The sequence below is a fragment of the Poecilia formosa genome, unplaced genomic scaffold (genome assembly GCF_000485575.1).
Source record: "Poecilia formosa unplaced genomic scaffold, Poecilia_formosa-5.1.2 Scaffold183, whole genome shotgun sequence".
Taxonomy (NCBI): Eukaryota; Metazoa; Chordata; class Actinopteri; order Cyprinodontiformes; family Poeciliidae; genus Poecilia; species Poecilia formosa.
The window spans coordinates 1,049,300-1,073,522 of record NW_006800122.1 but is presented as its reverse complement, the minus strand read 5'-3'; the positions used below and the strand labels follow the sequence as shown (position 1 = coordinate 1,073,522).

General features: G+C 41.3%; 3 protein-coding genes and 1 long non-coding RNA gene across 4 annotated transcripts; 2 read left to right on the top strand and 2 right to left on the bottom strand.

Moving 5' to 3' along the window:
- The first annotated feature begins 56 nt into the window (after positions 1-56).
- On the top strand, positions 57-8,344 carry tbc1d10c (TBC1 domain family, member 10C). Its single transcript, XM_007565861.2, has 9 exons — positions 57-218; positions 1,836-1,935; positions 2,107-2,214; positions 3,201-3,307; positions 3,536-3,650; positions 3,961-4,026; positions 4,291-4,480; positions 4,614-4,771; positions 5,717-8,344. The coding sequence occupies exons 1-9, from the start codon at positions 82-84 to the stop codon at positions 8,222-8,224; spliced, it is 3,489 nt and encodes a 1,162-aa protein (XP_007565923.1). The 5' UTR covers positions 57-81; the 3' UTR covers positions 8,225-8,344.
- Positions 1,657-4,279, bottom strand: LOC107837859 (uncharacterized). Its single transcript, XR_001663907.1, has 3 exons — positions 4,155-4,279; positions 2,086-2,166; positions 1,657-1,942 (listed from the first exon to the last, which is right to left on the bottom strand). It is a non-coding gene; the product is annotated as an uncharacterized LOC107837859 (long non-coding RNA).
- Positions 8,341-15,031, bottom strand: rad9a (RAD9 checkpoint clamp component A). Its single transcript, XM_007565862.2, has 12 exons — positions 14,736-15,031; positions 14,560-14,630; positions 14,338-14,411; positions 14,196-14,244; positions 12,459-12,573; positions 12,177-12,276; positions 11,978-12,084; positions 11,525-11,631; positions 11,362-11,426; positions 11,172-11,267; positions 9,372-9,597; positions 8,341-8,745 (listed from the first exon to the last, which is right to left on the bottom strand). The coding sequence occupies exons 1-12, from the start codon at positions 14,767-14,769 to the stop codon at positions 8,629-8,631; spliced, it is 1,161 nt and encodes a 386-aa protein (XP_007565924.1). The 5' UTR covers positions 14,770-15,031; the 3' UTR covers positions 8,341-8,628.
- LOC103147489 (uncharacterized) lies at positions 14,544-23,747 on the top strand. Its single transcript, XM_007565863.2, has 7 exons — positions 14,544-14,633; positions 17,642-19,046; positions 19,156-19,289; positions 20,429-20,846; positions 20,947-21,082; positions 22,540-22,754; positions 23,116-23,747. Exons 2-7 carry the CDS (start codon positions 18,198-18,200, stop codon positions 23,368-23,370), a joined length of 2,007 nt encoding a protein of 668 aa, XP_007565925.1. The 5' UTR covers positions 14,544-14,633; positions 17,642-18,197; the 3' UTR covers positions 23,371-23,747.
- The last annotated feature ends 476 nt before the right edge of the window (positions 23,748-24,223 follow it).

Genomic DNA, 24,223 nt, shown 5'->3' with positions numbered 1-24,223 from the left:
CCTGACTGTCATGAACTCTTCATGACTGGGGATACTTTTACAAAGTGAACCACAAGAGCCGCCGTCTTCTGTGCTGCGAAGATGTTGAAAGCATCGAGCCAACCCCACAGGCATCAGAGCGAGGAGGACAGCTCTGGGTCGGATGCTGGATCAGAGGTCAGTCTAGAACCAGAGACGGACCGGTTTGGCTTCATTCTGACCAATGGATCCACAGCTGGGTGAGTACACCTGCAGGATGCTGGAGAGCTGCAACTTTACTGTCAGCAGGGGGTTATACTGCTATAAAAACCACATGCACTGCTTAAGGAAATAAGATGTCTTTAAAAGTCAAGTTCAAATACAAAATTTAAAATCACATAAAATACAAGCTCTGATTAATTGATATATAAATAGTATGCAAAATATCTTATTGGGTTTAATCTGCTTGAATTCACGAGGTTCGTATATTCTCCCACCATTGTAATGATTTCTCTTTTCTAATTAACTGATGCAAAAGTTCCTTGTTTTTTTGGGGGTTTTTTTTAACAAAATGTTGTAAAAGGTTTTAGACTAGCAGAATCAGCTTGAGAAAATGTGTACGAAGGGCTCCCGAAGTGACAAATAACTTTTATTATTTTTGTCTTCCCATGGCGAGACCAGGAAGTTATACCAGGCCACATATCTGAGAACCGGTGGGTTAATGCAGCAGAGAAACATGCGTATTATACCCACTGGCACTAAAAGAGAGGGGAAAAAAAAAAAACTAAATACATGTTTTGCACAACAAAATGGCAAAGTCATAAAGGGGGCACAAGAAATAATGAAGATGAACTTTTTAAGATAATAAAGGGAAAACGCACTATCTGAAAACAGAGCACAAAAACAAATAATGCGTAATATTTGAGTAATGCTGCGATGAAAACCATTTTAGGCACTTTTATTGTATTATTACGAGAAAAGATAGAAGCTAGAGGTAGAAGATTACTTTTATAACACTTTATCCATTTAAAGAATAGACAAAAAAGCTTGTCAGGTTGTTAGAACAACATAAACAAGCTCACAAAATATTTTGCCTACAGTAATGGTTAATACTCAGTGTATATATGAGGCACTGTGAGATTTATTTACTATTGTGACATTGCTTAAAAAAATGAAAGAAATTCACAGCTTATATATACTGTTTATAATTTCATTAATTTGCACTTCTTTTACTTTCATAGAAACTACGAGTTTCTATGATACGGTCTGTCAGCCTCCTCTCAGGCAGCTCACTGGCAGTGTGCAGCAACAAGTGGGGCAGGGCCAGCGCTGCATTATCTTATTTATTAAACAGTTTGATGCATCTTCAGTTACTCTGACATTTGCACTGTAGTCCACTGTGACATTTTCCCTAATTAGGGAAAGTGCAGGTGGAGTTTAAACAGGATATTTTAAACCCTGGATAAAGTTTTATGCTGCAAGCGGCCAACGCCTGCTGCAGCATCACACATCAGAACTCACACACTTTTTCCCATGGCAGCAAGTGAACACTTGACGCAGTGATGGTGGCAGATGAAGCAGTATCAAATCAGAGTAGGAGAGGCTAAGCAACCTGCTACCTGTCGTCTTCACATTTTCCCCATTGATAACATCCTGACCTGTTGCCATGGAGACGTCAAACTGCTAACGTGTGGTTTTCCTGTTTCCTGCCTTGTTTTTCAGAGCTCTGCGTTGCTGTGCAGTAATGGCACAGAGCAGCACTGCAGGCTGACTTTAAAAGCCCCTAGAAATTAGTTCATAGGTTATCTTTTTTTTTTCTGTTACAAAATGTGCTAAAATTACTCACTTGGTGTCTTATGTGCTGTGTTGTGTGCCAGGAGTGTGGGCCCATCCCCTGAACTGGTCAGGCAGAGGGAAGCCAAATGGATCAACATCATTGGCCAATGGGACCGCATCTTGTTAAAGAAGAGCAGCAAGGTGTGTCCTGGTGGAGAGACGACAAGCAAATAAACTCTTTTTTTTAGCTTGTCATAAAATTATAAAAAGAGCAGAATAGCCTTGTTTTTTTTTCACTGCCACGACAAGCCAAATTGTTTGCTGTTAAAATGGCTTTGTAGGGATTCTTACTGGGTCGTGATGTCTCTGCAGGTCAAGCTGCAGTGCCAGAAAGGAATCCCTGCCTCGCTCCGAGCGAAGTGCTGGCCTCTGCTGTGTGGAGCATCAGAAAGAATGAGACAAAATGAAAACCTCTATGAGGCAAGAGCTATCACGTTTTCACTGGAGTTAATGCTTTCTAGCAAACATTGTTTTTTTTTTTGTTTGTTTGTTTGCAAAAAAAAAAGCTGCATGGTTGTTGCAGGAATATGACTGATATTTCTTGTGAGTAATTTGTGAGAAGCTGAAAATAATTTCCTGATTATTGTGATTTAAAAATGGAAACTTGTTTGTGCTACATGCAACCTTACGTTAGCATAGCATCGCAAAGTTAAGTTAGTTCACTAACTAAATAAAAAAGTGAAATTCACTGACAGAGTTTCACAGTGGTACATTTCAAGGGTCTGTTTTCTGATTATGTTAAAGGTCATCAATTTCAATCAATAACAGAAAACTTGATTTGTAGATGCAACCTCTAAAACAGGATTTTTATTCTGAAGTGTGCTAAATAAAGATGGAGGAGACTTAACTGTTCAACAGACAGAGTAAGCCAGAAAACGTTATTGTTAAAGAAGGTGGCTCTTCACAGAAGGCTACTTTAAAGCAAATTCATGCTTAAAGTTAAGTGGAAGGAAAAATTCTGCTGGAAAAGGGTGCACACACAACAAGTATAAGCACAGACTGAGAGGATTGTAAAGTAACTTTAAAGTAAAGTGTGGATGGTGAGTACAAGATCCAAAAAATCAAATTGTTGCTTAAGAGTCCAAATGTCCTTTTTTCAGATTAAGTTCTATTAAGCATCTCACTCTTGTGAGATGCTTAATAGATGCTTCTTAATCAGGATCAGGAGGGAAAATGGAGAAGAGCAGAATCCAAATTCCTTAAGGTCCACTGTGACATTTCCCTAATTAGGGAGCTGTAAGAGATAACCATAAAAATAAACATGTGACCCTTAAAATCTATCACTACATATGCAGCAGCTAATGTTTTTTGAACAACAATCAGTGTTTTTACTACATTAGATAAATCAAGTTTGCCGTTTTTTTAACCCTGCGTGACATTGGAATATCAATGACTTGTTATTTCAGTCTCTAGATTCACAGCCAGGCCTGCAGAGCTGGGTGGATATAATCGAGAGGGATCTAGACCGACAGTTCCCCTTCCACGAGATGTTCCTCTCTAAAGACGGACACGGGTGGGTTTGTTTTCTACGCAGTGTTTCTGCCAACAAGCTGTGAGTGGAGAACAGCTTTATGACGCCTTCAGTTACTGCACCTGCAAGATAAATCTTTGCTTCTTCAATTGAAACAGATAAATGTTTCTGATCAGTGAGAACGCTTGAGCTGGCTGCTCTGCATATGCTTTGTGGTTGATTACTGTGGTGTGTGTGTGTGTGTGTGTGTGTGTGTGTGTGTGTGTGCAGGCAGCGGGGGTTGTTCCGGGTGTTGAAAGCCTATACTCAGTTCCAGCCAGAGGAAGGTTACTGCCAGGCGCAGGGGCCGGTGGCTGCGGTGCTGCTGATGAACATGCCTGCTGAGGTTGGACCAAAAACATGTTTCTGTTCTGCAGACTGGGTGCAAGTTCACATCGAGAACAATCACCATGAAAGGGAGAATTGTTTCTGTCAGGGCAGACTTTGAGGTTTTACCTGTACTCACTCATCTCGTTCATATGTCTTTTTAATGGATGTTTCTTTTATTTAAAAACAAGTGAACAGGAATCAAACAACCCGTAGAGGTGTTCATTTGCCTGCTCTATCTTTGCACTCTTGTTTTTAGGGGGAGTATTTGTTTTTACTAGCCAAACCTCTGGTCACCATATCCTGACACTCTTGTTCATGTCTGGCAGGAGGCCTTCTGGTGTTTGGTTCAGATCAGTGAGCAGTATCTTCCTGGATACTACAGCCCTCTGCTGGTGAGTGAACACTTACGGCTTCCTTCACGTTTCACCTTTCCAGATTTAACTTTCAAACAGATGAATGAATGGTGCAAGGAAAGGTGGAGTGATGAATGGAGGGCAGATGCAAAGAAAGAGATAGAAACCTTTTAGAGTACTTTCCTGTACCGTACTGTTCTATAGTTAAGCCTTTTTCCTCTCCCGCATCAGACGTTTCCAGGAGACACACCTGGTCAGCGTTAATGAGGTGTGGCTCTCTAACACACCTGGTGTTTTGTGTAGGAGGGAGTCCTGTTCGACGCAGCCATCCTTTCCTGGGTCTTGAAGAAGACGTGCCCGGCTGCACACAAGCATCTCCAGCAGCACGGCGTGGAGCCACTCATGTTCGCCACCGACTGGTTGATGTGTCTGTTCACACGTCACCTGCCCTTTAACACGCTTCTCCGAGTGTGGGACCTCTTCTTCTGCTACGGTGTGTGTGTGTGTGTGTGTGTGTTTTTACACCGAAAACTAAATCAAATCGAGGCAATGTGAGTTTTATGTTGGATGCTGCAGTCGCTGTTGCGCGTCCTTATTGGTGAAGTTGTCCCACCTCTGCCGTCCAGGTGTGAAGGTGCTGCTCCAGGTGGCGGTGGTGCTGGTGCGTCGCGTCCTGGGCCGGGCCGACCAGAGGAAGCAGTGTCCAGGCCAGATGGAGACTCTGGAGAGGCTGAGGGGGGTCAGGGAGCACGTCCAGGAGGAGGAGGAGACTTTCATAGCAGAGGTAACACTGAAAAGCGTTAGCGCTCCTTGTTTGATCATTCCCTGCAGAGGAAATATACATCAGGTCACCCTTTTTGTCTAGAGGAGGGCCATTTGCGGCTCTCGGACAAATTTTTTGTCGTCCTTTGCTGCAATTCAAGAACTATAAAAATGCGGCCTCCCTGGTTGAATGAGATGAAGTCTTTTTTTTTTTTATTATGGGAAAATGATCACAAATTAAAACCTTTTCATAACAGAAAAGTAATATATTTTTATATTTTTGATTCAGTCTGTATGAACTCTCCACAAAATCTCTCATTTTGTTGAATATTTCTAAATGTATTCTGTAAATTTAACACTTCAAGACTAATTTAATTTCGAGTGCGTGACCTTGAGCCAATCAAAATGTAATTTTATTGTGTGTACGCTTGCAAGTGGATGTCTGAATGACAAAAGCATTTATCTTTACACAGCTGTTCTCCTGTAAGGGCCACATCTTGTGACTTTTGCTGAAACTTGGCTGCACCCAAATCTGAATTCATTGAGTTATTAAAATTGCCTGAATAAAGGAAGAGTTTTCAAACAGAGTGATTTAAATGCTGTTTTTTGCTCAAAATTGGCTCAGTTTACTGTTGAGAAGAAGAAAAAAAAATTGGGTCTGTGAGTCCATTTGATTTGACTAGTTTGGCTCATGTGACAAAAAGCTTGCAGAACCATTATGAAAATGTATCAGATCATCCTTTTCTGTAATAAAAAGTTGTCTTTTCAATAAATGACATAATCAGAGACACACTAAAGATTAACCCAACAATAACAACCCATGGGACTTTTATACTATCCTGATTTAAACCCAATTGAAACTCGGTATTTAACTGCAATTAAACCACATTTTGTCCCGCTCTTCTGTCCTGTTGTCACGAGTCAAACCTCCCAGATTCACAGCTGCCTTCTCTCTCCCCTCATTCAGGTTTGTTCAGTGCCACTGTCAGGTAAAGACCTGGAGAAGCGGACAGAGAAGGAGTTGGGAAGGTGGAGGAAAGACAAGCCCTCGTCTACGTTCGACCCGCGGGGTCGTTGCTATGGGTATCGGATGGCGTGGGCGAGAACCCGCCAGCAGAAGGAAGAACGTGAGCAGAAGGAGAGAGAAACGGGGAATCTGTCTGTTCCTCTCGCCCGCTCTGCCTCCACTCTTTCACTCTCGCCTGCCCTCCTTCACAAGAGGTTTAGGAAAGGAGGAAAAGGCAATCCTGGCGAGTGGGAAGCCGGCAACAAAGTTTCGAGGCATCTTTCAATGGGAGCAAAGGACGACTGGAGAAACTGGAGTGACGCAGAATACAAGAAAAGCGTCCAAGACGTCAAAGAGGAGGATGTAGTTTCAGATGGGCAGAGAACAGAAAGAGAGACTAAACCAGCAGAAGAAAATAAACCAGAAGAAAACAAAAGTCCGCCAACAGAGAACCAAGAAACGGTAAAAGTAGAAGAACAAACTGAGCCTTCGGAAGCAGGACAATGTGAAAAGGAGGAAAGTAAAGAGACTGGAGAAAGCACAGTCATTTCAGAAAAGACAGAGGAGTCTCAATCTGTTGAAAACAATCCCGAAGCTGCAGAAGAATCCAATGAAAATGAGCAGAAAGAGGAGCCGTGTGACACAAACCAACCACAAGTACTGGAGGAGCAAAGTCAGGAGAGTGAGGCTGTAGACACAAATGAGACTGAGAACCAAAAAGGTCTGCAAACTGTGAGCCAATCCCACATTACTGACGAGCAAAGTAACAAAAACATTGAGGAGAGCGGGGATACAGAAATAAGCAGCGAGGCGGAGAATCCAGAAGAGCTGCAAAATACGAGTCAATCCCACATTCTGGAAGAGCAAAGCAATGAGCCGCAGACCAAGGCGACTGGTACGCACGAAGAGGCAGAAAACGAAAATACAGCCACCGTGGAGGAAAATCACGCAGAGATTCAGAGAGAAAACACAAACGCAGAGTCTCACACAGAGTCATGGGAGGAGCCAGCTGGCACCAAACCACAGGCTGGTACAGAAACTGAAAATCCACAACAGCTGCCGCTGGACGCCGTCGCTGAGGTCACAGAGACGAGAAGTGAGACAAACCTGGACTCAGAATGTCACCGAGACCTGGATCCTAAAACCGACACGGGGCAGGAGCAAGAAGAAGTGATCACAGAGACGGGTAGATGCCACAGCACTGAATCATTCGTAGAAACAGAACAGACAGAGACCCACACAGAGACAGAAACCAATGTCCTGGCAGAAAACGTGGCCGTGCAGGACGAACTAAAAACGACACAAACAGAGCAGGAAGACTCACAGACACCATCTACACCTGAAAGCACCCTTCAAGAGGGGGAGAGTGATGCCACGACTGTGGTTGAAGAAGAAATTGAAGCAGTAACGGATGGCCCTGGACAGGAAATAGGGGAGGTGGTTGTGCCTGTACATGCACAAAGTCAGGAATGTGTTTGTAATCCCAGAAATTCAGAGGAATTACAAATACACGATCAGCCAAACGAGGAAGCTGCAGAGAGCGCACCGCCTCCAGAAGAAGGTGAGATTTTAACACAGGATGAGAATGAAGATGAGTCTGATCAAAAACAAACAAGCTCTTCTGATGTGCAAACACCTGAAGAGTCAGCAGCTGGCGCTGTGGAGAAAGCAGAAAGCACGGAAAATGTTCAAGAAAGCCAAGCAGGAGAGAATAAGGTCACCATTTCTCCTGAATCAACAAATACTGACAGCAACACACAAATCCAAGACAAAGTTCATCAGGACGCAAAAGATCTTCCTGAACTTGACGACGGCAGCCAGGAGCAAACCTCTGCGCGCCGCAGCAGTCGCTCCTCCGCCGATTACTGTCTGAGGAAATCCTCCGGCTCGCGTGGCTCCAAGGTCACGCGTAGGCTTTCAGAGGATCTCTTCAGCGGTCCTGAGAAGACTAACCAATCCCAGTTCAGCGCCAGTCAACCAGAATTACAACCTAAGGAAGCAAAATCAGAGCAAGCCGTTCCCGGAGTGACAGATGACGCGGGGGAGCGACAGGAGCAGCAGCCCGACGCCTCCAAGCGCTTCGGACTCTTCCGCAAACTCAAAGGAGAGCAACCCAAAAAGGCCAAGCCGAAGAAGAAGCCCAAGATGCAGGTTCCCAAAATCTTGGTTCAGGACTTCAGCGACGTGATGCCAGCGGATGAGCCGGCGGTCCAGGAGGACGCGGAGGAGAAGCTGAGCTCCAGGGAGAGGAGGAGGAGGCGGAGGGAGCAGGAGAGGAAGGAGAAAGAGGAGGAGAAGCTGAAAAAGAAGAAGGAGAAGGAACAAGAGAGGGAGAGGAGGAAACCGCAGACCAGGGGGAAAAGTTTTCAAGGCCAGAAGGAGAAAGTTAGCGATGATGTCGCTAATCCTGCAAAGACTGATTCACAGATCACTAGAAATTCTGTTTCTTACGCTGAATCTTACTTTTAACAAAAAAAACTTCATCTGATTTTAGGTCACATTGTTTCCCCTTTCTTGTTTGAGCTCAGCCTTGGTTTATACTTGAACCTTTTCAGATGTACATAAATAATAAATACTGTTTATAAGATATGAAAGGCAAATTTATTTTTTCTTTGGTGCAACTGCTTCTCCATCAGCCAGACAGAGTCAAAGTAAAAACGAACTGAAGTGCTTCATGCTTAGCGGCACTTCATCACAGTTTTCAAGTTCAATGTGAACATCAGAGTCCTCAGTAAAAACAGCACAGCGGTATCTGTCCAGTAAAAACAAAAAGTCGGCTCCAAAGCGTCAGGTTTTTTTTTTTCGTTTCAAGTAATCCAGGTGTGGTGGTGTAACAGCGCTCCCTCGTTTCGCCTCCGTCAGATCTCTGGTCATCATTCTGCCTCAGCTTCATCCTCGCTGTCGCTGGCCAGCACTTCCTGAGTCGGAAGCGGCTGCGTGTTCATCTGGGACGAAGGAGGAAGGACTGATCCGAAGAACAGGGAGCGGAACTGCGGGAGAACACGGGAAGCCGTTAAAAAAACAAATTTTATCCAAGATAACTCCTTGGATATGGGCCAGCGACCAGCTTAAGAAAATGTTAGCATTTCCCGCTATGCCATACAGTCGGCGCGTGTCCCCTCCCTGACCTGTTGCCGTTTCTGGCCGGTCAGCTGGCTGAAAGAAAGGAACTACACTTTTCCCTTATCTCCTACTGGATAATAAGACGATAGCCAAAGGGTATCATATTTTCTGTTTCTATTTACATTTAATCATAAAACAGGAGGCTGAAAAATATTTTATACCCTTCTAGATCAGTAACTGAAAAGCCTTTATTGGGGTTACAGCTGTCAAACCCTTCTAATAACTGCTGAGCAGCTTTTACATGTTTCCACTTGCAGAGAATGGAAGGCCTCCCTGCCATCACCCTAATCTGTAACTCCCTACACAGATTGCCTATTACATTCAAAACGTTGATATGAATTCGCCTCAGTCAGAGGGAATCAAATATTTATTTTAAATCTAAATCTGGCAGCGGTAAGAAAAATTTGGGGCTCAACTATATTAATGACGTGTGATTAAATAAGTAAGTCCAACCTAATAAAGTGGCATCTCACTATCTGAGAAACTCTCGTACCTTTTTATCTGGCGGTCTCTCTGGATCATCATCGTCTTCCTCCTCATCACTGTGCGTTCTGGTCCTATAATTAGGTGCCGGGGGCTTTCTGGATGTGGCTAATGACGGTGGGGGCAGGTCTGCGGTGGAGGGACCTGGTGCTGCACTGGTATCCATGGCAATCAGATAGGCATCCATGTCGTCATTCATGAAGTCGTCAGGAGGATGCGACTGGTCTGCGTCGCCTCTGAGGAGACAGTCAGGGAGGATGAGGAAGAACGTAAAGAACATATCCACTTTCTGAGTTGAATCTATATCAACTTTCTTTCTTGTTTATTTAAATGGGAACAAGTGTTAAGTATCTAAGGCCAAGCATCTGTAGCCTTAGTTAGTTTGCGATGGGCCTTTAACAACATAAATTTAAAAGACAATTAAAGCAACACAGCAATAACGACAGGCTTTTTCATATTTCACAAAAGGCGAAGACGTGAATAAAACCAAATGTCCTGATGTATTTTAATAATTAATGACTCAAAGGAGCAATACTTGTGTCTCCAGTTTTGTCACTTCCGTCTCATTTACTACCAGAATAAGTTATAGATGATACATCTGGACTACAATCAAACAACCTTAAACAACAGGCAACAAACTGTGATGGAAACTCAACATGTTTACATTTTAATCAAGCTTTTCATACAATCTCGTTAAGTATTCGAAATAAGCTCATGTTCTAATCGATGTCAGAACATTTACTGCTTCCTCTGACTTACAGAAAACCTTTGGTAACACAGCCAACATCCTGTGACTCCTCCGTAGTTGACGTTTTGCTGCCTGAGCTTGTTTTATGCTAAGACAATTGATTCAGTGATGGCAAACGAGTTTTATGTGTCAGAACGTTTCACAAATGATCTGGTCTTTTACAGGTTCTGAAATTACAGCTAAGTTAATTAAACACATGCCAGCGTGTCGTCTTTAAACAGAGATGAAGCCAAACATTGAGAAGTCGGGTATGTGAAACGAAGAGCAGGTCCTCATTTAGAAGAAAACAGCAGCAATAGCTAGTTGTTTACCATCTGATTTTATTTGTGTTTCCTAAATGGAGGATATCTGACAAAAACATTGCTTAACAGCTTAAATGGCCTAATTTTAGCCAAGCTTCTCTATCAGAGAACATTTGACTCTAGAATGTTTTGCTATGCAGAGCAATTTGTGGTTAGCTTGGTGGTTTGCAAGGGATGCAGGTCTTGTCACAAAAAAACAACCCAAATTATCACCGCTTCACCACGATGTTTGACAGCTGGAATGAGGCGTCTGAGCCGATATTGTTTGAAAATGGTCTTATGAACCTACTCAAGTGGTGGAGCAGCAACCAATGCTGACATCTTGAGAAAGATGGAGAGCTCTAATTCTGGGACATACTGAACTACTGACCTCAGCAGGTGACAATGATATCAGACAGATCCATAAGAAATAACTCTACAGCTGTCGGTGTTGTGGATTATCGCTAAAGAACTAGCAGCCGCCAGGAAAAAAAAAAAAAGAGTCTCAAGCACAGTGACTTCCAGCTGATATGAATCACACTAACATTATCCACCAGGTGGCATGAAGGAGTAAATACTCAGGATTTCCTGCCTGTCTTTGAAATGAGTCAGGCAGGAAACATTGACTGGAAGTTAAAGCATTGATCTGATTTTCATTTGTTCAGCGGTTTTTTGTTTTTTTTTTCTTTTTACCGACAGCTGACTGGTGTTTCAAGGCTTTTATAGGCGTTCTTTACAGAATCATAACCAGTAATATCTGTTTGCTTGGTTTTTTTTTTACCCTTTGTTGCTCTTTTGAAGATCGCGATCATCCGAAAGCGTCGCCAGCACAAAATTCCCCTCCAGAACGCTGTCTGTTACTGAAAGCACCACAGGGCTGACACACAAACGCACACAGAATATGCACATCAGTGGCCAAAAGTGGAACAATTTTCTTAATATGTGAACACTCTGAAAACAAGCACGCTCACCTGCCTGGCTCATCAAAGTACATAGACACGGGGAGGCCAGTGGACTCCGCAAACAACAGCAAACCCTGGAGGGGAGAAGATAACGATTTATCTCAGACTCTGGACCAAAAGGAATCCAGTCATTTTGTCAAAGCGATCACTGTTTCTCTCTTATCTGTCACACCCGAAATTCCTTCAGACAAAAAGTGATGCTGTAGTGAGCTTTGACGGCAAAGTGGTCGAACTCATCCGCAGCGAGACACAGCTCAGTTAGCATAGCCTTCGAGCGCTCTGAGAGGGAGAAACAAAACAGAAAAGAAATGAAGACCTAACTTCTGCCTCTGTTTAATGTAACCATTTATAATGTGCAAGAGCATCTTTGGGTTTAAATCCATTTCATGTAACTTTTCTGTGTCATTTAAGGCAACATAAAGCGTCTTTTGTTAAATGTTCTAAACTTTTAGCTCCTTCAGACTGACTCAAATGAGAAACACGCCTTCTCAAGAGGGGGAAATGAGGCACTGAAAGGGAGTGTTCACTTTGTAGTTTGCTGTGAAAATAACTGAACTAATCAGCTGACGTAATTGTCATGTTATTTGCTGGCTGGAGAGGGGAAAAAAAATATTATTTGTTTCACCTGCTTCATCCTCCACATGATTTCTGACCCACATCCGTTCGTCACTCACTGTCACGGTCACTTCTTCCAGAGATGAAGGGAAGTGCACAACCGTGTCCACTAGCACTCTGAGAACAAAGGAAAACCAAAAACACAGATCAGGCTTAAATTTAACAGTGGCATAATGAAAGCAAAACAAAAAGAGTGAATATCTGAAAACCTGGGTTGGGCTTTGAACACATTGGCACAGCTGTTTTTATCAAACACTGCCTCCAAGCTTTCGCTGTCCTGGTAAGACAGGTTATGTGTCTTCAGGAGGCCTGGAGAGAACGTCCACACACACAAACCTTTAAAACTCAAAACAACACACGATGGAATGCAATGTAATGAATGCGCAGTGCTGCAATTAGTACTGAATACGTCAAAATGAATGTCACATGTCCCCTGTGAAGCCCTCAGTGTACAGCACTGAAAATCTGAAAGGGAAGCAGGGTGGTGTTACCATGTTTGCAGTGCAGCGTGAAAGTGAGGCGATCTTTCTGCTCATTGAGACCGATGTGACATTTTTCCACCGTTTTCTCTAAAGTTGGGAGAGATTTGAAGACGGACTGCACGCTCTGGCAAAGCAAAAACAACAAAACAGGAAGTAAAGCAACACCTCTATAACAGATGGAGGAATTTCTGTAACTTTATCTGCAGTGACTTCATCTCATACTTGTTTTATGTCATGTAAATAAAACACTTTTGGCATGTTACAGGCTTACTATAATGTTACGTACACGTGTGTGTAATGGACAATTTTACTAGGAGAGATTTTCTGCAACTATCTGGGGCAGGAAGCTCAGAGGTTTCACGCCGATAACCACAACCTCCCGGTACCAATGTGGCACACAAAACAGCATGTAGAGATGAGCAACGCGAGAAAACGTTCAGACGCATCCATTTCCTTCTTCTTACTGAGAATTATTCAACTGGGATCAGCCATAAAAATCAGCAATCAGATCTGGTGAAGAGATGATGTCAATCTATAAATGGGTTGGTAATTCTCACAACATCAGAAACCTATTTATGAAAATACTGCTGTTTTATAGTAGTACAGAAATCTGTAACAAAAATGTATAATATTGACATCTAATTTGTTTTATTTAAAAAAGAGAAACAATTACTATTCCAATTGCTCCAAGAATAACATTATATCAATTTATGGTTAACTCAAAAAATGTATCCAAGGTAAATACACACTGTTGTACTTTTCAAATGTAGATTAGGCAGAATTTTAAACTATTTTTGCTGTCACTCTTTGCTTGACAGTTATACTAATAAAAACATTTGAAAAGTTTCTTCAATAAAAGGGCCATTTCCAAACAACACTAATGATAAGCATCGCAGCTTCCTTTCAGCCAGCAGGGCAGCAGTGCTCAGCAGCAGGTGGGGGAAGGAGAAATTTCTGCCTTATCTGAGGCTTGAAACAGCCACAGAAAACTCCAGTTACGCCATGAACTGCAATTAGCACCTCAGTGGAAAAAGGAAAGCTTTAACCCCAGAAATGTCAGGACGTTACATTTTTGCAGGTTTGAAATAACTTTTTTTTAAACCTGTCCACACAAGTATGAGTTCTTTGAATTTTGGGATGAATTTACTGGAAGATCAGAGTTTGCTTTCGTTGTTAAGCACCTTGAGGGATACATCTATGCTAAGAGATCTTTTGTGAATAAATGTCCTCAAAACAACATCACAACATTTAGAAGACGAGAGGATTTGCAAGAGGAACAACTTCAATGTAAAAGAAGAACAAATTGCAATTTGCATTTGATATAAATGACGTGATGTTGTTAAAGTATGAGGAGCTTGCTTTAAAGAAGACTCTAAAATACTAGAAAATATAGTAAAGATGCCTAATGTGTGACTCTTTATAAAGCATTTTATGGTGAGTATTATTATTTAATGTAGTTTGTTTTGTCGTGAGGTAAACTAATAAAACTGCTTTAAAACTGTTGTATACCTTGATACTAGGACATCTGAACAAGTCTTTTAAAATAAATGTACATCTGATAAAACAACATGCTGTAATTGCACATAAGGAAACTCTTGAAGGAACTTATTCGTTATGTGGGAAAAACTGGAGATGATGATGAAGCAGTTTCTGATGGACTTTATGGTTGTACATTCCGCAAAGTTAGAAAACCACTGACAAAGGGGCAAATTTCAGATTTTAAATTGTGCATTTATGCTCTCACACCTTTATTGCCATCTTGCAGCGGAAGTTGAGCCCAGTGGGAATGGAATACCTGCACAGAAACGTGGAACGATGCAGTTATAGTCTCTGCATAAATGTGATGCTTACTGGTCTAAAACTAAAGACAGGAAAATAAAATCTGCACCTGCTGAAGAAGAGCGGTGCGAACAGGAAACAAGCATATGCCGATCGAGAGGAGTTCACAGACCGCAGGGCTAGCTACAAGTCAGAGAGAGAGAGAGACAGAAATACAACAAAATCAACACTGTTCATTGACGCAAGGTTTGCACTAACAGGAAGAAACCAGACTGCATGCATGGCTGAAGGAAGTGTTGCTGTATCTGACAGCAGCAGCAGTGCAGCTCACCCCGTCTTCCTGAGGCTCCACGTACAGCTCGTCTCCGATCCTGGACAGAGAGTGGATGGCTTTGCCCAGCACTGGTCGGTACCATGCACACACACAATCAACAATTAAGTCATTACTAGCGTATATTGCGTATGGTCAAGCTAGAGAACGACGGAACAGCAGGAAATAGTCAGTACCTTTCACGTTTCCTCCCGTTACGACACATTGCATTTTTACAAAGATATCAGTTAAGATGAGCAAACCTTCCTAAAAGTTTTCCAAAGCTACCAAACAGCTGTAGAACCAGTTTGTTGGGTTTTAATAGCGTCCGCCCACAAAATAAATACTCCAACGGAAAACATACTTATTATAGCTGTGGTCGTGTTTGTAAAAGCTTATTTGCGATGACTGCTTCAATGAATAACCGACTATTGCCTTGTTTACGCCGCCATAACCACTTCCTCACTGTAGACCTATCAGAAACGAAGGAATCAAGCGCATGCGCATTTACTTTTCTGTGGGTTTAGCTCGGAATCGACTCTTTCGACTCGTTCACTTCTTCCAGCCTTTTAAATAAAGTCAATTTTTGATCTAAGTGTGTGGTTACATTGAAATATTACTGTTTTTAAACAGTAATGAAAGGGGGCATTCTAACCCAATCTGAATAGCATTTTTATGAAGATGAATTCAGACAGAAAAATGGGTTTCAACTAGTCACCAACGTTTTATTTAAGATATTTATCAAAACACAAATGAATGTTTTTTCTGCATATGTCTCATTTTTGCTCTACCCATCACTGTGTCTCTGATGTAATTTATAATCACATGGTACGGTCCTAGTTTGTCTTGTGTGACACCTGAAAACTTTCAAACCTAACAGATGTTGCCCTTTTTTTTAAAATGCAGCTAGTTTCATTACATTGATGTTGCTAGCAGAAACTTTCAGCTTTAAGTGGTTCTCAGCCTTGCTCCCTCGGGCCCACAGCTTTGCATATCTTAGATTTCACCCAGCTTTTGCACGTTACCTAAATTCACGAGCAGTTAACAAACTTTAACAAAACTTGGCAAGATAGTGTATGCTCATATTTCACTAAAACAGATAGTTTAGCTCTGTCAGATAAAATGTAAACAGTTTTATGTTAATATATTTTGCAATTAAACAGCTGCTGGTAAATAATACAGTACATCAAAGGGCATATCATTAATTTGTAATCTGCTCACTGCATTCTGCAGATGTTTATTTCTCTCACATTGTTTTGCTTGCATGCAATGCAAAATAATAAAGCAGAATTCTTGATTAAGCTGCTCTCTTTTCCCTTTTCCTGGTGTAAGAAAGAAAAATAAAATTGTAACTGAATTGAGGTTCATTAAAAGTAAGTTTTAAATGTGTTCACTTTTAAAGTACTAAGGTGTTTGTGGTTGATTTTAATAAAAGTATGCCTTTATCTTGACTCATAAAACCTCTATCCCTATTTCGCGTTTGATTTTGCCTTTAATAAGTCTGAATTTCTGTAGAATCGCCCAGATGTTTGTGCTGCACTGAACCTCACTAGCTGTTTGACTAGATTCCTGTTCTCAGGAGGCTACCAGAAAAACAACACTTTCATGTAAACACTATCAACTCTAATGCTGTTTTTATCATTTTCATCTGGTGCTCATTGTGATGGATTAGACTTTAATTATGACATCACATGTAACTAGAAGTCTTTAGGATAACATTATAAAACTAATATTACAGTCCTTTACAAAAGTTTTGCCACATTTTAATTACAGTTTCTCAAACTGCAACCACAAACATCAGTTTACATTACTTACTACATGACAAAGTAACAAACATATTGCGCTATTGTGAAGTGAAAGGTTGGTTTACAACATGGCAAATAAAAATCTGAAAAGTGTGGCTTTTTTGAGTCCCACTAAATCAATAGTTTGTAAAACCAGCATTCTTCTCCACAAACTAACTTAAATTCAGACTGGAGGGAGAGTGTCACAGAAATCTTGGCCCAGATTCTCAAATGGATTTTGCGCTGGACTTTGACTGGGTCATTTTAACTAATAAATGTACTTTCATGTAAGCCATCCCATTGGTTGTATGTTTAGGGTTGGAATCATCTGTCCTCATAAACTCTGACCATCCTTTTATGACCCTACTAAAAAAAAGGTCTCTTCACAGCATAATGTCGGCACCACTATGTTTTATCTTTGGTATGATGCGTTCAAGGTGGTTTGCAGTGTTCACTGTTCCAAATAGTACTTGCAAGTGAGGCAGAAAGTTATTTTTTGGTCTCATCTCACCTGAACACCTTCTTCCTTATACCTGCTGTGTGGCAAATTGGACTTTCTGCTCATCAAAAAGGTTGAAATTCTAGCCTGTCCTTCATTTTCATAAAGGCCAGATCCTGGATGCGTAATAAATACCTTTTTGCTGTCAATAGATTCTCTTGGTTGAACTGTGAATCTCTGCAGCTCCTTCAGAGTTACCACAGGGGTCTTGGCCTCCTCTGATTATTGTTGCCTTCAGATGGTCGAACATGCCGACAGATGTATGTACACAGAGTTGACATGTAATTTGCACCAATTAGAAAATCCAGAAATGATGTTTTTATTTAGAAAGGACCAATGTAAAAGGAAGCTGGATATAGTAAAATAAATGTAAAACTCTGCATCACTTTCCCTCCACTTCACAATTGTGTAATCATGATAGAGCAACTTGGTGTAGAACTCTAACTTATTATGTGTAAGTTGGTGTTTGTGACATTTTCTAGAAAGGAGACCAATACTGTGCCAAGGCACCGTAGGTCTAAAATCACTCCTGAAGAACCGTTGACACAAAATGGGTTGCTAAATATATTACATAGTTTTCTCTCGATCTAAAGAAGCTAGCTGTAAAAATAGCTGCCACTCTAAAAAAAAAAAACCTCCCTATAATTACCAATGGAGGGTCACTGTGGGAAGAAAAAGGGTGTGTGCTCATAAGCTAGACTCAGCAAGAAATAGGAAGGAAGGGCGACGTAAAACTCAAGCAGAGTGACACACAGAGGGAGAGTCGCTGTCAAAGTGGAATTGTCTCACCTCTCTGGTTTGTCTTGTTTGTCTTCTTCAGTGCGTAAGATGTGAGGAACGCTGCCGTGAAGTGACTCTCCTCCCATCAGAGGTGATATAAGCAGCTGCTGAAGAAGAGGTATTACTAGAACAGGCTGTGGACATTTAGAGAAAGAGGGACACTTTTAAAAAGGAGTAAGAGGAGCTATGTAAAGAGCTTGTTTCTTTCGAGAGAGAAGGACTTTTGTTGTGCAATTTGAGGACTGTTGAACAAGTGGATGCAAAACGACAGCGAGGCGTATCTGAGAAGAGGCAGCAGGAAGATAAGCGGTAAAACGTGGGCCTCAGTTTGATTTCGTGGTGAGGAACTGTTCGCACGATGAAAAGAGATCAGAAAACTTGGCAAGAGCAAGCCGACCCTCGCCGGAGTCTTTACAGCCAAAGCTGGATTAAAGGAGAGAAATGATCACAGCACAGGTACATTTTTCTGTCTTGGTATCCAGGCTCAACGAAACGCAGCAGTGAGTAGAAGCTATCCCTGTTTCGCTGGATGTGCTGCATTGTTCACATGTGTTTCAGTGAAACCAGGATCTGACACACCGAAGATTTGTTCCTAGATGTCTCAGTCACCTCATTCAACAGACACCCATGCCGTGTTGCAGTCTATGCTGCAGAGACTGCAGCTTCAGTCAGGAAGAGAGGCCCAGACGCTTTTTCAAACACCTGTATCCTCGTCTGCACCTCCGGCTCTGGGGCAAAATGGTGAGAGAGGAGCTGCCAGCCTCCAGGGAGTTCCCAGCAGTCCTGTGAATGTGCTTGGTTTTAATGGGAACCCTTCAAAGGAGTTCCCAATCTCAGCAACGAACAGTACCTCTGGCTTCCCGAGGGATGAAAAACACCAAGCAAGTTCTGCTTTGGAAGGGAGCAGGAGTCCAACTCTCTTCCCTTCGCAGAAAGTCAACCCCAATGGAGACTCGGGTAAGAAGTGGGAGCTGGGACAGGCTCCCGGGCCTGGGTTCTCCCCAACAAGTACAAGGCCGCTTTTTCCTGCTAAACCGCAAAAGGAGGTTAAACTCACTTTCTTTAAGAGGACGGATACAGAGAGGGAGAGCATTGGCAGCACCCTGATGAGAGAAGACGTCCCTGCTAATACCGGTGCTGTTTTGAACATGATGGAAAACCAGAACCACGTCCCGGCGTGGTCCGTGAACAGCACAGACGCCGGCTTGGCTGGTGGGGGAAATACAGGATCCCATGTTGAAAACGGAGGATTCGGCAGCTTGCAACAAAACAACGACTTGCAGGTCTTTTCAAACAGCCAAGTAGCAACAAACATGAGGAGAAAACGATCAACTGAGAATAAAACGAGAAGATGGACGCAGAAGCTCAAGGAGAGATTTAAGGACAGACATGGGAATGCTGGGAAAAAGGGAAAAGAAGACGGACTTCCTGGACAAGAAACGCAAGTGAGCAGCGTTCTTTTATTATTAATATTCTGCTAGAGATTATTGTAAATAAAATAATAATCTGAGGACATATTTCAACGTTTTTAATCACATTTCCATCTTTAACCAGGTAATAATGCCAGATACACCAGGCAACAAACCAAATAATGATCCAGATGCAACCTTCTCTCCTTTGGACTGCACTGATTCCAGCAAATTAAATCCTGCACAAACAGAAGACAACACTACTGCGAGCAACATCAGGTAATCACCAAACAGACTCACTCTGAATAATGTCCAAACAGGCCCAAATTATGTCTGTTGTCCTAAAAGTATCAAGAGTTGGATTTTATTTATTTGCATTTGTCCCTTAGAACCTCATCAGAGTTATGAAAGGCATTTGGGATCTTTCCAGTAAAAGCCTTGTGACTGCTTTACCTGACATTTTCACATCTAATGTGCCAACAACACTCCTGTCACTGACAAGACCTGTCAACAGGTTTCTGCAAACATGCTTTCTGACAATGTGTGTTGTGATTCTTCTAAAATAGACCATTCAAGGAAGCAATGGCTGTTAAGGAAGAGGGAAATAAAATTACATTTTTGATTTTATCATCAAAAATAAATACACGCTGAATTACAGAAGAACAAAATGTGGAAAAATGGAACTGAAATTCAATGTAAAAAAAAAACAAAACATTATTTTCAGTGACAATCAACTATAATTTTTATTTAGATTAAAACAATTTAAAAAGTTAAAAACGTTGCATGAAGGTTTAAAACAAAAACATCATACATGCAATATTTCTCCTCATTTATCCCATGCATGACTTGTGTTGCAAAGGTATTTAAAACTAACACCAATGTGGTTTACATAAAACGGAAAAAAAGCTGAAAAAAAAGCTCAAAATATCAACTTTCAGGTAAACATAAAAATTAAATATACATACTGTGATAAGAAATGTTCAAAAACACAATATCAGTACTAAAATAAATGAAAAATGTAAAAAAAAAAAAAAAAAAAAACAGGAGATAAATTTTAAAGAGGGATTTGATTGGCTGAATCTACGGCACAATGTGTGCATATTTGTCAAGGTCTTACTGTCTCTATGTTATGTTTTTATTGTTTTATAAAGGAAAAAGTGCTGTAAATGCATCTGAGTGATTTTTCAGAAATGCAGCTCTAACAAATATTTGCTCTGCCTTTCGTTCTGCATAATCTCTGCTGGATTTGATTTCATACTTTTACATTTGTTCTGAGACAAAATAAATCTGATATCTAATATAATTTAGATAAACTTCAATCAGGACAGCAAACTACACACTAATTATAAGATTTAGTGTGTAGTTTAATATTTTGCTTCCTTGAAGCCAAACTGAGCTTAAACTTTCTCTTCTTTCAGGCGTAGCAGTGACTTTGACTTCGGCCTGGGGTCATTCAGCCTTCTGGACGAGATCACCAAGGGTCAGGAGTGGGCTAAGTTTTTAAACCCAAACCTCTCCATATCCTCAGTAACTGAGAGACCTTCAGAGGAGCCATCAAACCAACCCCATATTCAGCCACAGCCTCACAGCCTCAATCAGTCACCGGGAACTTTGAATCAGGTTGGAGTCGGGAACAACCAGTGGAGCTTCAGGAGTACGGAGTCCTCACCTGGTCCAGTCTTCAGCATGCCACAGTCAGCCCCTGTTTTCCCACCTGCAAACATTGACACTTCAGTATTAAGGCAGCAGGCTGACCAGTCGGAGCCAATGGAAGACGGACAAAGCCGATCGGAAATGCTGTCCAAACTCCAGCTCAGGTTGTCGGCGTTTGCAGAGGTCAGATGTTCATTTCTTTCTGAAAGCGCAGCATGTAAAAAAAAAAAAAATGTTTTTCCACACTTCCAGCATTAAAAGTATAATTTCTTCTCGGTTGCAGCCATCAGGTAATCCTTACCATTCAATAGCAAGAAACAGAATCCAGATGAGCAGAAAGAGGCAACATCAGCCGGCTGAGAGGAAAGACGAGAGATTTCAGACTGAGAAAATGAGTGACGGAGGGGTGACAGATAAAGGTATGCAGAAACAACATGAAAACACACAATCCATGTTTTATTATTCAGTAAACATTGTCAGGTTGTAACATATTTTATATAGATATATGCAGAATCCAGTCCTTAACTTACATGGTATATGTGATGCTTATTGGATACCTGCAAGGGACTTAATTGGTATTTGAAAGTTACTTTCGAGATACTTACTGCACACTTACACACTATTTGAAGCTGCGGTATATAACTTTCTTAAACAATATGTTTTTTCTTACATATTTGTTAAAACTGTCACTGTTGTGAAAGTAGAATATAAAACAGATAACATGAAAAAAAATCAAGTTCCTCTGCCTTCTCCATGCTATCTTCAGAAACTCCCAGTAAAAACAACAAATCAGAGGCAGGAGGAAGGTATTAACTTTTAATTACCTGGACTTTATTTGTCAGGAAAAAGGCACACCATTGAATCAAAACTGGGTTTAATCATGTAAGAAAAAGAATCCTACCTATTAAGATACATATTATGTATCAACAGCATTCTTATGGGTGCCAGCAAAGGACATACAGGAAACCTACAGGGTACGTAAAAGAGTACTTGGAGGAATTGTAAAGCACCTACTAACATTTACTCACGTTACTGTAATTATGTATGATTTGTCCGTACTTTGAACCTTTTTAAGTTGCTTACAAAACCTGAACCTGGACTGTACTCAGCTACATTTGAAGTCACATCTGTAATGACTTAAAAATAACATAAAAACGCCAGGAAAGACGGCACTGATCCTTCTGCTGGGTTAGCAATCAGATATCATAATGCTGCATCAATTAGAAAACAGGCTCAAGCATAGTTAACCTCTGTGAAAAAGAAGAAGAAAACTCGTGGCTGTACATAAGAGACGAGGTTAACTAGAAGAATGAGAAAGGCAGTTTAAGACCATTTAAAATATTCTGAACAATATTTTAACAAATATAAATAATATCAGTTTTATCAGTACTTGTGATTGTAATTTGGCTAAAAACAGAAGGTGCTTAGCTTGGAGTCAATTATTTAAAACTATTAGACTGGAGGGACGTTGGGCGTATTGGACAGGGAGTTTTCCTGCCAGGTTCTGAGGAAGAGGAAAATCAGAGAGAGGCTGCACAGATGTAATGAAGGATGCCGAGATGATCGATTGTAGGGAATCCTAAAGGCAGCAACTGACCGAAGATATTGTAAATAGACGTCCCATTTAAATTTCATATAGTACCTCCTAAATATTCAGATCATATGCTAACGTTTTATTTGGTGTTGAATTTTTATTTATATAGCCCTTCAAGTAAAGCAGTCTGTTAATACCCTTTAATTCTTGTTCTGTATTGCTGCCAGTTTCCATGCTTCATCTACGCTTTAATAAAAATGTTTCCTCCTCTAGCCTTCATCAATAATGGTATTTGCTGCGGTTTCTGTTCATCAACTTTCCCCCTCTCTCATGATGATCCAGAGCCCATATCTTCACCATCCTCCACCAGCATCCAAATGATGGAAGAGTCGGTGGAGTCACAGCAGAGAAACATCTCATCTTCACAACAGCAAAGGCCTCTTCCTGTCTCTCTGTCTCCAACATCACTGAGTCCGTCTGCTCCGCCTCCCCGGAGTGTGCTCAGAAACAACACGTCCCATGAAGCCGAATCCGCAATGGAGACTATGACGAAACGGGTGAGAGATTGTGGATAACAGCGCCTCCTTGTGGTGTAACGTTTTAAAGCGTAAGGTGCACTTACTTATCAATTAGCGGCTAAAAACAACTGATTAAATCACAATTTGAGTGCATTTTTTTAATGCATACATGTCAAATTCAATATGGATTGCAGGCAGAATATATTGTTCTTGATTCCACAAAATACAGAAAAAAACAAAACAATAAACTCACTTAAACTAAAAGTGATAATTAGAGACATTTCAGAAAATTACAAAGCTCTGTTTTCGATAACACCATAACATGTCTGACACATTTTGGTAAATTTGACACTGATTTTTTTTTTTTAATTTGTTGTTTTTTCACGATTCTGTGACGCAGAGACGGGTCGAGGAGAACCGCCGGGTTCATTTTTCCGAGCAGGTGATCGCCATAGATTCGCCAGACATCATGGACGATACGGTGGAAGAGGAGGATGAAGAGGAGGATTTGGAAGCGGATGAGGACTCTTTATTCGAGCCGGACTTTGAGGCGGTGCAGGCAGAGATAGACCAAGCGCTGCCAGCCCGTCGTTCAAATCTCCCTGCTTGGATACAGGCTCTGAAGAGGATGAATGCTGGGAAAAAGCACAGATAGTGGCTGCGGAACAGAAATGATTCTGTCGAATAAGTGATGTTTAAGCAATGCATTCTTAAAACCATCGTATTCGAGGAGAGTTTGTCTCCAAAACAGATTCATCTGGTTGAATCTGTTTAAAAACTCTGACCAAGTGGCAGAGTTTTTAAAGTGGTTTGAAACCACTGGTCTGGGACTCTTTGGCTACAGAAATTTCTGCCATTTTAAGCATTTTTCCAGTCGTACATGGAAACCATTTAAATGAATATTTCTACAGAATGTGTGTCAAATATCTCTGGACACTCGCATTGTCCTGCTCAGAAACTGCTTTGTTAACAAGCAATCGATCAGATCATATGCTTCTAGCAATAAACTTTAAATCGAATGATTGAAATGTTTTTCTGCTGTCCTTGCAGAGTTGTTGTGTGTTGTTCTCCATTATTCTCCTACTGGTCAGCACCTGATTGTTGTCTGATCTAATGTCTCTGCTCCTGACTCCCACACATATCCTGTCTGTCTGCCATGATTCTCAACCAGACAGCCAGAGCAACTCACTGCCAAGAGAGGGAAACCTTATCAGATTAAGATAATGATAATTATTCTAATCAGCATCTGTGCAACTCAGCCATTTGCTTCCAAAGTGAAGTTTTCGGGCCAGGAGTGTTTTCATCCTGCAAGGAAAATAACGTATCAACAATTGCATGGACATAATACGAGTCTTACAGTGTGATGCCATGTATATTTGCATCTATGTCCTATTACTTCCAGATGTGGGGTTGAAACACTCGCTGTCAGAAATTCAAAACATGGGATATTATGGCATATTAAAATTTGCAGCTACAATAAAAAGGGCTCAAGGTAACAAGGAGTGAAT